The 15,241-nt window shown below is 39.9% G+C and overlaps 1 protein-coding gene across 1 annotated transcript in view; it reads left to right on the top strand.

Moving 5' to 3' along the window:
- Positions 1-5,907: 5,907 nt before the first annotated feature.
- The window catches only part of INSC (INSC spindle orientation adaptor protein), a 94,413-nt gene continuing 85,079 nt past the window's right edge, over positions 5,908-15,241 (top strand). Inside the window, exons 1-4 of the mRNA XM_089521099.1 lie at positions 5,908-6,252; positions 7,993-8,045; positions 8,847-8,970; positions 10,378-10,491. Of these exons, the coding sequence (XP_089377225.1) occupies positions 5,908-6,252; positions 7,993-8,045; positions 8,847-8,970; positions 10,378-10,491 (636 nt within the window). The remainder of the gene's footprint in view (positions 6,253-7,992; positions 8,046-8,846; positions 8,971-10,377; positions 10,492-15,241) is intronic.

The following is a 15,241-nucleotide window of genomic DNA, read 5'->3' as shown; positions in this document are numbered from 1 at the left end:
TAAATCCATAGAAACATAATCAGTTGTCCTCCTGGATCACATTGTATGTACTGACTGGCAACAGCTCTCCGGATCTTAGATAGGAATGTTTCCCAGCCATATATAATGAGGTCAGGGATTAAACCTCTGAGCTTCTGTACCAGAGCCTGTGTTCCCTGCAATAGAGCTATGGACCATCTAACCTTGACAATATCTGTTCATGTCATATCCATCTGTCTTGAAGATTGGGCATCTTTAAGGAGTGCTTTAGTTGTGTGGCAAGGGCTGGATTAGGTGGTCTTTGAGGCTCTTCCCAACTCTGAGATTCTATATTCACATACATGAACTAGTAAGTGAAGGCTGGTGTCCTGTTGGATATTTAGACCAGTGTAACTCCTGGTTTCATTGGCTGTTGTACTTTCCTCATGCTAGTATACACACAAGCATTATAGTATCCTATAGCTTTTTCATATTTTTTTTATAATAAATTTGAATCCAAAGATTCCTTTTGGTGAAACATGCAGGCCTAAAAAGTGTTCACACCAGAGTTTTTATTCAAGTCAGCATGACACTACTGGAAATGTATCAAAAATATTCATCATGAACATCCATGGCTGCATTCCAATTTTTTTCAAGAGTACCATTATTTTTTTTTGCAGCACTTCTAGCATGGATTAATAAAATCTCATTAGCGCCTGAACCAAGAGCACCACTAAGAGGAACAGTAAGGTCAATGCTGTTTCTATGGTTAGTTTGGGCTCAGAATGATTGTCATTCTAATATCTCTAATAGGCTCAGGAAAATCAACCTAGCCATTCTTTCCCTGAAAAGGTTTCTGTTTGCAGCTTCACTTATTGATTTTAATTTTAACTGAAATCAAGGAAGTAATCTAGGACAGAGCAGTGCTTAGAGCTATGTATGTGCAGCTTTCCATGTGTTTTAAATAGCAACATGGTAGCTGTGCTTAAGATTCAAATTAGAAATATGAATTATACTTAATATGACAATTTTATATATTTTGTTATTAATAAAAGAAAAGACAAGATGGGTTGTCAATAGGATTTATGCATTTGTGGAATTGGGGGAGATGGTGGCTTCAGTTCTATATGGTCCAGCATCATGTCATAGTTGTGGGGCTACACAACATCTGGCCATTTTCTGACCCCCAGACTGAAGAGTAACTCATTGCAGCCCTTGTTCAGAGTGGAAGGGATTGGAGAAGCATTGGGCTATAGCTACACAGCCAAATGTGAAATGATTACATCTCCTGGAGTTCTCTGGAGATCTCAGTGGATGTAACTGGAGGGCAGGGAAGCAAAATTGAGGACACTGTCCCCAAATAAAGATGTTGGCTTTCACTGAAATATTTATTCAGTCCCCAAATTTCTATAGCTCCTAAGCTGCATCTACACTGCAGAATTAATGCAGTTCGACATCACTTTAACTGCCATGGCTCAATCTAATGGAATTCTGGAATTTGTATTTTTGTAAGCCTTCTCTGTCAGAGAGCTCTGGTGCTCCATCAAACTACAAATACCAGGGTTATATAAAATTGAGCCATGACAGCTAAGGCGGTGTGAAGCTGTATTAATTCTGCAGAGCTCCAGTAGCCCAAGAGAGCAAGACATGGAAAATCATTCACACTTAAAACTCTTGCTGAGTTTACATTCCCATGGTAACTTTGCCTTGCTCCCTTTTCTTTGGATGGGAGGTCTAAGGTCTATTTCTAAATGCTGCTCAGCTAAAGTTTTAAGCTGCCACAATGCTACAATCATGGGGACTGAAGGAAAATTTCATTTTTTGGGGTAGAGAAAGTCCTTTATGAGGCAGCACACACACTTTGGTGTCCTGTCTACCATGAAGACCTGAGAAGTTCTTATAACCAGTTTTGGCTGCAATGTACTTTTAGAGCTTCCATAACTGGAAACTTGGGCCCGTTACAGACGGGCAGGAAAGTACGCACAGAGCGCGTACTAGGGTTAGAAAGGGGCGGTGCTTCTGCACCCCCTAACCCTAGTGCGCGCTCTGTGCACACAAAATGGCAGCGGCCATTCCACACGGCCGCTGCCATGAGGACGTCAAGACCGCGCCGCCTCTATATGGGGCGGTGCGGATGTGACGTCCTCGCTCCGTGCCAGGGCGCTTAGTGCACCCTTAGCGCAGAGCAGGAAGGAGATCCGTTTCGGAGCTCCTTCCTGGTTTGGTCCGCTGGGCGCAGTCTTCACACGGCTGCGCCCAGCGGACCAAAGGAGAAAGGGGCCAAGCGGCCTCTTTCTCCTCCTCCCCGCCGCCGCAGGGTGTCCTTGGGGCTTGAAGCCCCAGGGACACCCCTTTTGCCACTTCCCCGCAGCCTGGAAAGCGGCAGATCGGGGCCTCAGCGGCTGCCAGTCTAGCCACTGAAGCCCCGATACAGCGGGGAAAGGGGCGGGTGCAGCCTGCCCCAAACAGGCGGTCTGTAACCCGCCTTTGAAAAGGTATTTGGACCCCAAATCTAGTTGTATAATGCTTGTTTCAGATCTTTGTGCTGTATGTAAGAAGAGCTAAAGTGTTGTGGGTGAACACTAGTGGTGGTAGTTCTTTTGTGCTTCTCCATAATTTTGACATGCTTGTCTCTGTTCACAAATGCCTGTACAGGAATCTAGCTAGAAGTAGTGAAATAAGTCTGGAATATGAATGCCAAGAAGTGTGGCACAGCTTTATCACAGTGATGGGTAATAGCAATAGCAACAGCAATAGCAAGTACAATTCTATACTGCTTATCAGTATAGAATTGTACTTGCTATATTAAGCAGTTTACAATGTGTAAGCCAATTACTCCAATGGGTACTCATTTTACTAACCAATAAAATGATGGAAGGCTGAGTCAATCTCAGAGCCCTCCAGGATCGAACTTACATCTAACCACTGTGTTATCAGGGCAATTGATATACAAGGAAGGGGTTCATGCCAGATCTTCATGCAGGGATCAAGAGATCAGTTTCAAAAGAAACTGATACCAAACTTTCCAGTAGTGTGGCAAATGCTGTTGTGTATAGAAATAGAACTATGGATAATTTTAATATTTATGTTAGTATAATCCATTGAATAACTGCTGGAATTTTGTGGACCACATTAGGACATTGCAGTCAACCAAAAGGCAGATGTTTTAGAAATGGAAAGTACTGCACAGTTTTCCCCACAGCCAAATTATAGGCTATGAGTAGCTGTGGTTCAATTACCACCCCCCCCCCCCAAACAAACAAACCCTGGATACATCAACCTTGTTTTGGAAACTGAAGAAAACATCCCCTTTTAATACAGATTTCCAATTGCTTCTTAAATATTTCTATCTGTGTCTAACCTGCACTTTAGTCAACATAGAGGAGCCTGCTGGGGGCATGTGATAAGCTCAGAACTTTTTTGGACTATTGATTGTGATTGTTGATTTTGTGATTGCGGGAAAACTGGCTATGGAATTTTTGCAACTGTAGTCCATACATTGTGAAGTTGAAGGCTTTCATGGCCGGCATCCATTGTTTTTTGTGGGTTTTTTGGGCTATGTGGCCATGTTCTAGACTGTAGTCCATACAGTTTTCCAAGCTCTGGACAAATCTTCTTTTATAATTATTAAGGGCATGGAGATAATGAATACCCAGATTCTTTACAACCTTAAAATAATATCATGAAAGTTGTTGGTAGTTGGTTCAGGACAATTTTTAAAAATATTTATTTACATAGTAAGTACTGTTGCTGTCTACTAAATCTAGGTATCTTTAGAGAAGGAGAACTGGTTTCTTTCTGACAAATACTAATGGCCATGAGAAAGGTTACCTCAACAACAAAGACAGTATACTAAATTTGGCAGTAAGGACATATGTGTCTGTGGGTGACAATAGTAGGGCATGACTATTTTCATCCCACTCTGTCTGTGAAATCCCCAGGCCACTTAGCTGTTCCTTGTTGGAGATGTAGCATGACTAGTTGGTTATTTAGCGCATCTAGTAAGTCAGTTATTTTATCACCTTCAGACTTCTTGTGTTGAGCTGATTTATGGCTCATTGGGTGCATCTACCGCACAGAAATAATGCAGTTTGATGCCATTTTAAATGCTGCAGCTTCATCCTATGCAATCCTGGGGTTTGTAGTTTTACAAGGTCTTTAGCTGCTTCTGACAGAAGAGTGTTGGTGCCTCACAAAACTACAAATCTCAGGATTCTCTAGGATAGAGCCATGTCAGTTAAAATGGTGTCAAGCTGCATTATTTCTACAGTGCAGATGCACCTCTTGTCATATTTTAGATTAAAAGCTGTATGGAATTTCAGAAAACATTACTTTATTCTGTGTAGCATTATTTTGTTTCTACACCTTTTATGCAGAAGGCAAATAAAATGTACAGTAGGAAATATGTACTTGTGCAATTGGCAATATAGTCCTTAATCAGGAAAAGAGATATTTTTGAAAATGTTGCCATGGAGGGGGGGCAACTTTCCTTCAGTCTCCAAAATTCTAGCATTGCTGTAAGTTCAAACCAGTGGAGCATTTAGAAATACAGTTTAAACATCCAAAGAAAGGGAGAAAACTATCAAGGGAATATGCACACAGCAAATATGACTTCTAGGTGTGAATGATTTTCAGTGTCTCACTTACTGCAATGCTAGAAATCTGAGGACTACTGGAAAATTAATCGGGGCAAAATTCCTATGTGGGGGGCAATACCCTCATTTTGCCCACCCTAAGCTGTAGCCCTGAAAACAAATAGACGAGGGGCAAAGATGTAGAAATTTAATATTTCAGTTTTCATAATGTTATACTAATAGTGTATTATAGGGTCAGCTGTCTGACTGATTCATTTGTGGCTAAGGGGGACTCGTCTAGCTGCTTTGGATCAAACAGTGGTGCTTCAGGTATTGTCTTGCATCCAGCACTTCTTTTGCTTCATGTCTACAGAGGTTTCTAGCAACTAGAAAGTACAAATTGTCATTTTTTATTTTGTAATGACTTTCAACTTTACATAAGTGGTTTCAGTTCTCTTTTGGTCCACAATGCCATCACACCTTAGGAACATAACTAATGCATGTTCAGTCAGTCCTGGTAAGACTGTCTCTGTCATTTTCTACAACACATGGCAAGATCATCATACAAATAACGTGTGGTCTGAGTGGATCAGGAAGAACTGTCTCCTTTGTAGCAGCCTTTTTGATTTTTGTGCAGTAGGGAGAAAAGCTTAGAATAAGCCTGGAATTGTAATGTGTGCAGAGCTTCTTGTTGTCAGTGGTTCCCTGATCACTTAATGCTTGGAAAAATCTATGAAAAATCATTTAGCATGGTGAATTGGGGCCTAAATACTCTAAAGCCATCAGATCCTGTCTGATCTTGGAAAGGATCAGCCCTGGTTAGAGACTAGCAATGAATACCAGTTGTTGTCGGCCATATTTCAGAGGAAAGAAGTGACAAAATCACCTCTGAGTATTCCTTGTTGGAGAGCCAGCATTGTGCAGTGATTTGAGCATTGGACTATGACTCTGAATAATCCCTGCTCAGCCATGGAAAAACATCAGATGACCATGGGCACATCACACTCTCTCATCCTCAGAGGAAGGCAAAGGCAAAGCCCCTTTGAACAAACTTTGCAAAGAAAAATCCCACGACAGAGTAGCTATAAGTCAGAAATGACTTGGGGACATCTAACAACAATAATAAAAAAACCCAAATGAAATTAATGTAGTTGCCATAGGTCAACAGGTAAATTGAAGGCACATGCACACACATTTCACTTAATTTTGAAGTGAATGAAGAAGATACTGTGTAAAACCCTATGACAGAAATGGACCCTATATGAACCTGAGTCCTCTGATTTTGAATCACAGGTGTTGAATGGGAGCCAGTACGAATTACAATGAACTAACACATAATATATATTTTGCCTCCCCTCCCCTTTTTCTTATTAGCATGCATTTAATCCAGATGGACTCTGTCCAGCGTTGGATGGAAGACTTGAAATTCATGACAGATTGTGAGTGCATGTGTATTCTTCAGTCCAAACCAATCAGCATAGAAGAAGATGCACAGAGTGAATTTTCCCTTTCATCACAACAGAGTGCCTGTGACAACTTGCAGTTGTTGCTGAAAAGAGCGTGGATTATAAGCACCGAGCTGACCAGAATTGTACAGAAATTAGAGAAGAACAGATGGCAAAGGGTTCATAGCATGACAGTAAGGGTCAACTGCCACGTACGTTCAATGATCAGTGAATACAACACATTTACAAGGAATTCGTGGGATGAAATGCACCAGGTAAGAATTTGGTAAAAACAAGATTACTGGGAAACTGCTAGCACTCAGGATGCTTATATAAACTCACTTAAAAGGAACACCTGAACCTTTTAAACAGCTAGGTTGGTCACTGGATCTTCCAGGGCCACCCACATAACACCAGTATTAAAAGATCTACATTGGCTGCCTATTTGCTTCCGAGCGCAATACAAGGTGTTGGTTATTACCAATAAAGCCCTAAATGGCTTGGGCCCAGGGTACTTGGAGAACCGCCTCTCCCCATATAATCCGCCCCGCACACTCAGATCAGCCGGGAAGCATTTGCTGAGAGTTCCAGACTCGAAATATGCCACAACATTGTGTAGGGCCTTTACCATCTCGGCCCCTCAGCTCTGGAACTCGCTTCCTGGTGAGCTCTGCTCGGCCACCTCCCTTGATCGGTTCAGGAAGGAGTTAAAAACCTTCCTGTTCCAACAAGCCTTCCCCTAATTGTTCCCTTGTTAGCCTCCCCTCTTCCCCCCTCGCTGTTACTGTTGTTGTACATTCTAAGCTAGCTGGATATTGTTATATTGTTGATTGCATTGATTGTATTTGGTGATTGCTATTTTAATGTATATTTGCTGTGTTTTTATTTTTATAATGGCACTTTCTGTAACCTGCCTTGATCTGAGGAAAGGCGGGCTATAAATAAATATTTTATTATTATTTTATTAACATTCATGAACCTGAAGAGAAGAAAAACTTCATGCAGCTACACAGAGAAGTGCCTTATATTGAATCAGACCACTGGTCCATCCAGCCCAGTACTATCAACACTGGGTGGCATTACCTCTGCAGGATTACAGGCAGGAGATTTTTCCAGCCTTAATTGGAGATGTCAAGAAATATTTTATATGCATATATTTTATAATTTTATTTTTAAATACAACTTATTTTACACCTAGCAAAACATATAATTAATCCCTTTGGATTTTGAAAGCATGCATTTACATCATGGTGCCCTGACAGAAATTTTGAATATCATGTCATCATAATGGGAAACAGTTTGGCAGAGTATTTGTTGATCTAGCATACTGTCATTCTGACTGGTGGGGTCTTGGGTGAAAATTTCTTTCCATCAACTGCTCCCTCACTTGAACCTTTTAAACAGGAAATATCAAGGGATGGAACTGACACCTCTTGAAAATTAGCAAAACATATGTTCTGCTGCTTAGCTAGGTCGCTTTTTTAATGCTACCAGCAGATATTATTTCTCTGAATAATACTGGTGACAAAAATGATATGTGAATTAGACATCTGACTAAATTGTCTTTAAATTAATATCCTTACTGTGCAGGCTGATGTTACATGCTAATGTTTCTAACCTAACACTTTTATTTTAGAAAAGGGCCTGAGAGGCAGTCACTTAGAGTTGAAAAATTGGAATTGGGACACTTTCTTTGAGTAGTGCTTCCTTGCATAAAGTACCCGTATTAGCCAAGGTTGTTTTCTGTCTGTAGTGAACCTCACAGACAGAAAACAGCCTTGGCTAATAGTGGGAACTTACCCATTTTGATCTAGTTAATTGGGAATGCTTTGATCTTAGGCATATATTTTTGATGTAGTCACAAAATGAAAATGATTTAAACTATCTAAATAAACTCTTAACTCCGATTCTAATTAAATTTTAGCAATCACTGTTTTACATGTTGTAAAAAGAAAATATATTTGATATTTAAAACAAAAGAACACCCCAGTTATTTATTTTCCTTTCTTCTGCAGTATGAAAAAATGCTGGTGGAAAAATGTTCAGAACTTACAACAGTTACTGAAAGGTAAAAACAAGTGTAACTAGTAACTATTTTATCATAGCAGTTCCTTCTTAAATACTGGGGACTTTTTCAATGTTTTGGAGAACTGTGATACTGTAACACATTTGAAATTTACACCAGAATGGGAATTATTCAAACCCCCCCCCCCATATATTGTTGGACTGCAACTCCCAGCAGCCCTAGCCAGTACAGTAGAAAGTGAGTAATCCTGGGAGTTATAGTCCAACAGTATCTGGAGGGCTGGGCGATCCTCTCCATTATTCTTTCAGATACTGCTTGTGATCTGCCAACTCTGATCAACACAGCCATTTCTTTTATTAGTAGAGGGGTGCTAGGTAAACCTAGAGGAGACCTTTCATGTGTCTTATGGAATAATTCCCTTAAAAGAAGAGAATAGGAAGCTTTTGTGCTTGTGGGGATTTGTCTCATCATCTTCAATTTGTGCCTTTTAGAGTGTATAACTATAGATATTGGATACCACTTTATCTGCCATGCTCCATTCTATGAAATCATGGAATGTGTAGTTTGGTGAGGTAGTTGGAGGCAATACCTAGGACTACAGCACTAAATTTATCTAGCAGGGAATTCTAAATATCTTGCAAAACAACAAATCTCAGGATTCCCTAAGATGGAGCCATGACACCTAAACCTGTATTAAAGTGCTATAATTGTGTCATGTAGATATGCCCTTAATTATATTTATGTTTGAGCTTCTATGTTGTTTCACACCTTAGTTAAAGCTTAGTTTGTATGGTTAAAGTGCCATGAGGGTAAATACAACCTTTTAAAAATATTTCTTTTCAGGTGCATACAGATTGAAGATGAACAAATATTAAAGTCAATGAAATCTTGTATTAATGATACACTGACCACAGTTGCACAATATTTTGGCCAATTGATAGAACTAGCTTTAACCCATGAAATAAAGGTAAGTATTTTTCCCCTTTAACAATATGGAAAATATTTTGGAAGCATAACTCTATGTCTAGCTTTTTATCTTTGAAGATTTCCTGAAACAGCTGTAATCTCCTGGGACTCACTATCAAAGTTTTAATGCTGGGGATTGTCAATACAGTTGGATTATCCCTAATCTGCACACTTTAAATCAGTCTTCTTCAACCGAATGTCCCCTAGACATGTTGGATATTTATAGTGACACAATATTCATGGTGGGGCAAAGACAGAAATTGGGAAGCAGATTGGCCATTGCTCACTATGAAAAAGGTTTCTTTGGGTAAAGGTTTTTATAGTTAATTAATGAATTCTAATCAGCATGTTCTGAAGCTTAAAAAAAACAAATCAATTTGAAATATAACATTTTTCACATACAAAATAATTGTTTCAATTAGATAGTAGTAACTAGGAAGTATATGTATATTATGCAGGTCATTCTATAATGATCTGAACTGTTAGTAAAGTCTAGTGTGCCATGATTTCTTTGCAAGCCTGCAGAGAAACTGTCCACTTCGAATTCCTTCAAATATATTACTTACAAAAGCCAAGATCTCTACATTTGCTTTTCTTTGATGAAGCACTGAATGTCACTATCAGTACATGTGTCAAACTTGCTGTGTCCAAGGCTTCCTCTCCAGGTCCCACCATCACCCCCCCCCCAGCTGTCTTTTGAGTCGACCCAGGACTTGGAAGGGAGCCCCCCCATGTGTTCTGAGTCCAGCATGCCACCATAGCCCTCCCTCTAGTTGCCTTCTGAGCCTAGTATGTGTCCCTGGAGAGGAATCCCTGGACAGAGCAGAAATTTGGAGACGGAAGGGAAATTTCCTGGGATGTGTGTGCAGAATTCTTATTTGGGGCAAGACCCTTATTTGTCCTCACCATATCCCTATATACAAAGTTCCCAGCCAGCAAACAGTATGAGATGTCTGCAGCTAATTCTTGAGAATAGCACTCCAGCATTTTCCCCTGTTACTCACTGTCCTGTGAATACAAACCTATATGATATTTTTTGAAAAGATGCAGTATTCTGCATACATTCTACATTCAATGCCAAGTGGCATGGACAATTTATCTTTGCCTTTTCTATTTCTCTGGGACCCCAAATCTATTAGAGCAGCTCTTGGAAATGGACACAGGGGGATGGAGGGTAGAGGACTGGTGAAGAGAAAGGCTGGCATTCTGTCAGAACATTTTTGGATACAATCTATTGTAATCCAAATGTGGGAATGACAGTACTGGCAACTAGGAAGAGACGGTATTTGTATTAAGGCTTCTTCAGGGCAAAGTTTAAAACTGATTTAATCTCCAAGTAGTTTGGACAATACTTCTTTTGCATTATGTGCAGACGTAAATGACATTTATTTTGGTTTGTGTCACACAGAACCTGGTGAGGGAAATAGATTCATCAGATAACCTCTATTCTGCTGAATCAGCTACAAGCAATTTATTCAGTCTGACCCAGGAAGGCTCTCATTTGTGTCGCATCATTGCTCAGGTAAACCACACTTCAACACTTTTATGTTTTTGTAACTGTAAACTCACAAAGAAATTCCATAGAGCTTTGTATCAAGCAGTCTCTGGGCTATTCTGGATTAAGACAGGGAAGTCAGGGTTGGTCTCTCTCTCTCTCTTTCTCTCCCTCCCTCTCACCCTCCATCTACTTATCTACTTGTTATTTCTTTTATAAAAATTGCACATGAGTTATAAAGACTGTTATGGTGTTTGGTTACAAAGATCAGCAAATATGTTTCAATTAAGGTAACAAGCGGTAAAACTGTTACAGAATGAGACCAATGCAGCATGAGCTTTTAAAGCATGAGACTGAAGCAACTGTAACAGCAACTAAATATTAAACAACCATCTTCTGAAAGAGAATGATCAAATGGACCTTTTGAGGAAGATATCTCCATAGACATGGGGCCTCCACAGACTAAACCCTTTGCCTCATAGCCATGCAACTTGCTTCTGTAAATATCAGTACCTAAAGCATTTCAGCATTCCATCTTTCCTCTGGAGTTAAAGTCAAGGGGCAGATAGCACTCATGTTTTTTTTAAAGTTCTGCCATGATTTTTCAAACAGAATAAGCAGTCAGAAAAAACAGATATACAAATGTCTGGATATAACAATACAAAAAGATATTGCACTTAATAATGAGAGAAAACTGAAGAGAGCTCCTGTACGTGTAATGTTTGTGTTCCAGCAAGTGTTCCTTGTTACCTGGTTCTCTCTTCTGTACAACTATTAAAGGTATTGGAGCCCTCTCCAGTTTTCTGATAATGTGCATGTTTAGAATATATCTCTCAGAATCCCTCAGACAGCCTATTGGTCATGTTGGCTTGGAGATTATTGGAGTACTGTTTTAGAAAACTGAGTTTTCTGAATCTGCAAAAGCAGTTCTGTTAGCATGCTGTAATCCATTTTGATATTTTTCCTGTTGAAGGGAAGCAGGACATCTATCTAATACATAAATAAATTCAAATGTACATCATCACTGAAAGATTATTTTTAGAATAAAGCCACATTACAGTTTGTATGTTAAGAGTCTGGCTGGTGGAGTGTCAGTTTCCAAACCTATACATCTTATTCTGTTTACAGAATTAATTTGTCTTTTTTAAAGCTTTAAGAGCACAACAGGACATCAGTAAAGGGAGGTTATAAATCTGAAGGAGGGCTTCTTAGTGGAAAATGTGCTTTATCTGTGATATCTATGAGTTAATTTAGCTTTGCCACAATTAATAACAAAGCAAGTCCATAACCACAATGAATTAAAAACCTAAGTATGTGTATGATTGTAATCAAGAAGACATCTCCAAAGAGAACAGTAGAACAAATGACATGATGTACTGTCTAATCTGTAAAGTAGTGAAGCTGGATTGAAACCTTCTAAAGCCTATGCTATTGGATTGTTTTTTGTTTAAAAACTACATATCTTGGCTGGGATGATGCAGAAGAGGAACTTAAATTACTCAATTTAACTCACAATCTCTCCCAGCTGCTCATATACAAGATTGATTTATCTTTTTATTATTGCAAGTGATACTATGAAAATCAATGTTGTTTTAATAGAGGAAGCAGAATAGATTGCCATTAAACATTTCCTTAGACCAATGCCTTCGATATTTAGAAGCCACCAGCTTTTTCATCCTGTAACACTGAAGGTTGTGCCCAGAAATACCAGTTAATGCTTGATTACAAGAATCATAAAAATCTCCAGCAACCTATTTCCTCTGATATTTTTCCATTTTGGCTAAAGACATCTGGTTTCTTTGAGTCATTGAACCATAGGATTAGCCCCCTTTATGCTTTATTGTCATTCTACGTTTCCTTTGAACTTTTTACAAATTGTCAACTTCCTTCTTGAGCAATTTTCCCAATCCTAAGCACGGTAGTCTAAACAAAGCACCATCTGTGCCAAGGCAAGCCATCCTATTAATTTATACAATATAAAATGATACTAGCTCTTCTTCTCATGATCTTGCTTGTTCCCTTTTGTATTTCACTTACCTCTGTGTGCAACTGTAGATCTATTATCAGACTTTGTATCACAATTTTCCTTAATTTCTGGTACTGGAAGATCTCAAACAATAAAATAAAAACAAGAACATAAATTTAGGGCATGCAACTGGATTATCATGAAACACCTTTTAAAGAAGAAAAGGAAAAACATCAAGCTACAAAGCAAAATGTTCAGTGCAGTTCTATGTACAGTCTGCCCTTTCTTTACACGGGGGATCCATTCCGGACTCCCCCACAGAAAGGGAATTCTGCCTATGCTTGAGCCCCATTTAAATGAATGGGGTTCGTGCACATGGTGGCGTGGTGGTGCGGAGGCGCGCATGCACCACGGGCGCGCCCCCATTATTCCCTATGGGACACACCACCCCTTCTCCCAGTGTGGCTTTCAGCATATGCTGAAAGCTGTGTAAAGCGCGCCCATGTATGACGTGGGCGCACTCTGTATGTTTATTCATAATGAAGTTCCATTGTGTCCCCAATTGGACTTACTACTATTACCGTCAAAGGTTTTTCCTTTCCCATGTCCCCACCAAATGTCCCTGTGAGGATGGTGGGACAGTTTTTGACTTCAGATAATAGGTTATGAAACCTTGATTGTCTCTCAGCTCTGTTGAGTCATTTGGACATGAGTCACTTTCAACTCACCCTCAGCTCAAAGGGTAGTTGTGAGAGGAAAAGGAGCTGTACAGCCGGATTGGGGCCATTGCAACCGCATGCTGTGGCCCTGATCTCTCCTTTCTGTGATGAAAAAAGGAGCCACAAAAAGCGGCTTCTTTTTGTGCCCATAGCCACCCCTGTGTGGTGCCAGAGGATGCTGTGATGCTGCACACCACTTGTAGCAGTGCGCAGGGTCAGGCCAGCCTGGGGACAGAGTTGGGGCATGCATCATGTGGACACTGTGTCCTGACTCCACCCCCAGGCTGGCCTTAATGGCCGGTTTGTTGAGCCCCAAAAAGAGGACATCCTTACGTATTCATTTAGAGTTTGTTGAATAGAGAATCTGATATATGTTTAATGCCTGGCAGCTTTTAAGATAATCAGTCTTCTATTTGTTTTGGTTGCAGACTAAGTCTATGAAAGATGGATTACCATTAAGTATGAACCTGTAGTCTTGTTTCCTAGTAGCTTTGCTAAGGTGTAAATGACATTTTGCATTTAATTCACTGTGCTTCTTGCTGACTATATATTGACAGTTCACTTTTTATCATTGGTAGACGAGTACATGGAGCCTTGTCACACACTTGTTTGCAGCTAATGCACTAATGTCAGCAAAGATCTAGTGGTGTCATCCATTTAAGGCTTCTACTTAATAAAGCTGTAGAAAAGAAAGATAGCCATTCACTAAAGCTTGATGATCTTGGTGTCATTCTGTATGCTGATAAATTGCACAGGTTTTTAAAGCCTCAGTTACTAACTCTGCACAGTAGATACATTTTACCTTTGATTTGGGATACAGGCAGCGCATTTGCTTGTTAGTCATGTGTGCAAATCTTTATTAAAACTATATAGCCATACTTAGATATTTCATTCCCACCATACTCTTAGTTTTTCTGGGTCTGGAAATGCTGCTCTTACCTGTTGTATTTTGTATGTGAATGACCTTTGCTCTAAGCATTAATAAATGAATCATATTTCTGGTCTCGAGACTTACTTTTTAAAAATGCATTAGTCCCATGTTACCATGCCTTTGCTCCAGTGAGCTCAAGATGATTTACAAGATTCTCTACTCTCCACTTTAGCTTCAGAACACAACAGTCTCAGAGGTATTTAAGACTGAGGGAGTGTGATTGGTCCAAGGCCATCCAGTGAATTTCATGGCTCAGAGAGGATTAGAACCTGGGTCTCTCAAGTCACAGACTAATATCTGGACTGCCATGTCTTACTTGAAAGAGGCCTCTTCAGGAGAGGAGGGGAAAGATAAAAGCAAAGAAAACAGGCCCCAGTGGGACACAGAGGAGGCTAATATCTCTGCTAGAGATCTGTTAGAAATGGAGTTCGGACTATCCCATGTGGCTTTTGATGCTTCTCAAGAGATAGGGTTACACGGCGAGCCACTTCATTCCTCTGAGAGTTGGAAACTAGAGTGCCAGCTGCAGGGAAAACTTCAGCCAGCCTTAAAAGGAGCACACTGCGGTAATTAGGCCAGTTGTGTTGATTTAAAATCACCTATAAATTAGAAAAGCAGAAGCCATCCTTTGGGTGAAAACAACAGTGTCAAAACCTCTTTGTCGCTTTGCTTGCTGTTCCTTATTTTAACTCGCCAAAGTTTCTGGACTTTGGCTACCTCATTTAATTACTATAATTGGTTACTCAATGGATGGAAGTGTAGCCTGCTTAGACAACCTTTTGGATTTGCTTCAGCCATATTTCTGCTCTTGATAACTCTCCATGTATGGTGCTGGGTTGGTGATTTCTTCCCCAACTTAGACTAAGTATACTCAGCTAGACACATGTTGGATTTGAACAGGACCACTCACCATACTTCCTCTAATTGTACTTGGAAATATTGATAACATGGCCAGATATCTCATATGGACATTTCATCAAATATAAGACTAGTAGAGAGCCTCTTGGAGGCAATGAGTTTATGCCTCAAGAAAGCTAATATAGGAGAAGTCTGCATCAATTAGGAAGCATTCTTATTTTATCCATTGTGCACAGATAATAGATTCTTCTGGAATTGTGCTTAAAATGGACTGAAGACTGAAGATCCCTTTTCATGGCAGCT

This window comes from Sceloporus occidentalis, unplaced genomic scaffold (genome assembly GCF_023333645.1).
Source record: "Sceloporus occidentalis isolate IW3139 unplaced genomic scaffold, rSceOcc1.0.p SCAF_4, whole genome shotgun sequence".
NCBI classification, from domain to species: Eukaryota; Metazoa; Chordata; class Lepidosauria; order Squamata; family Phrynosomatidae; genus Sceloporus; species Sceloporus occidentalis.
Note: the sequence above shows the minus strand (reverse complement) of the source record. Positions and strands in the feature narration are given on the sequence as shown.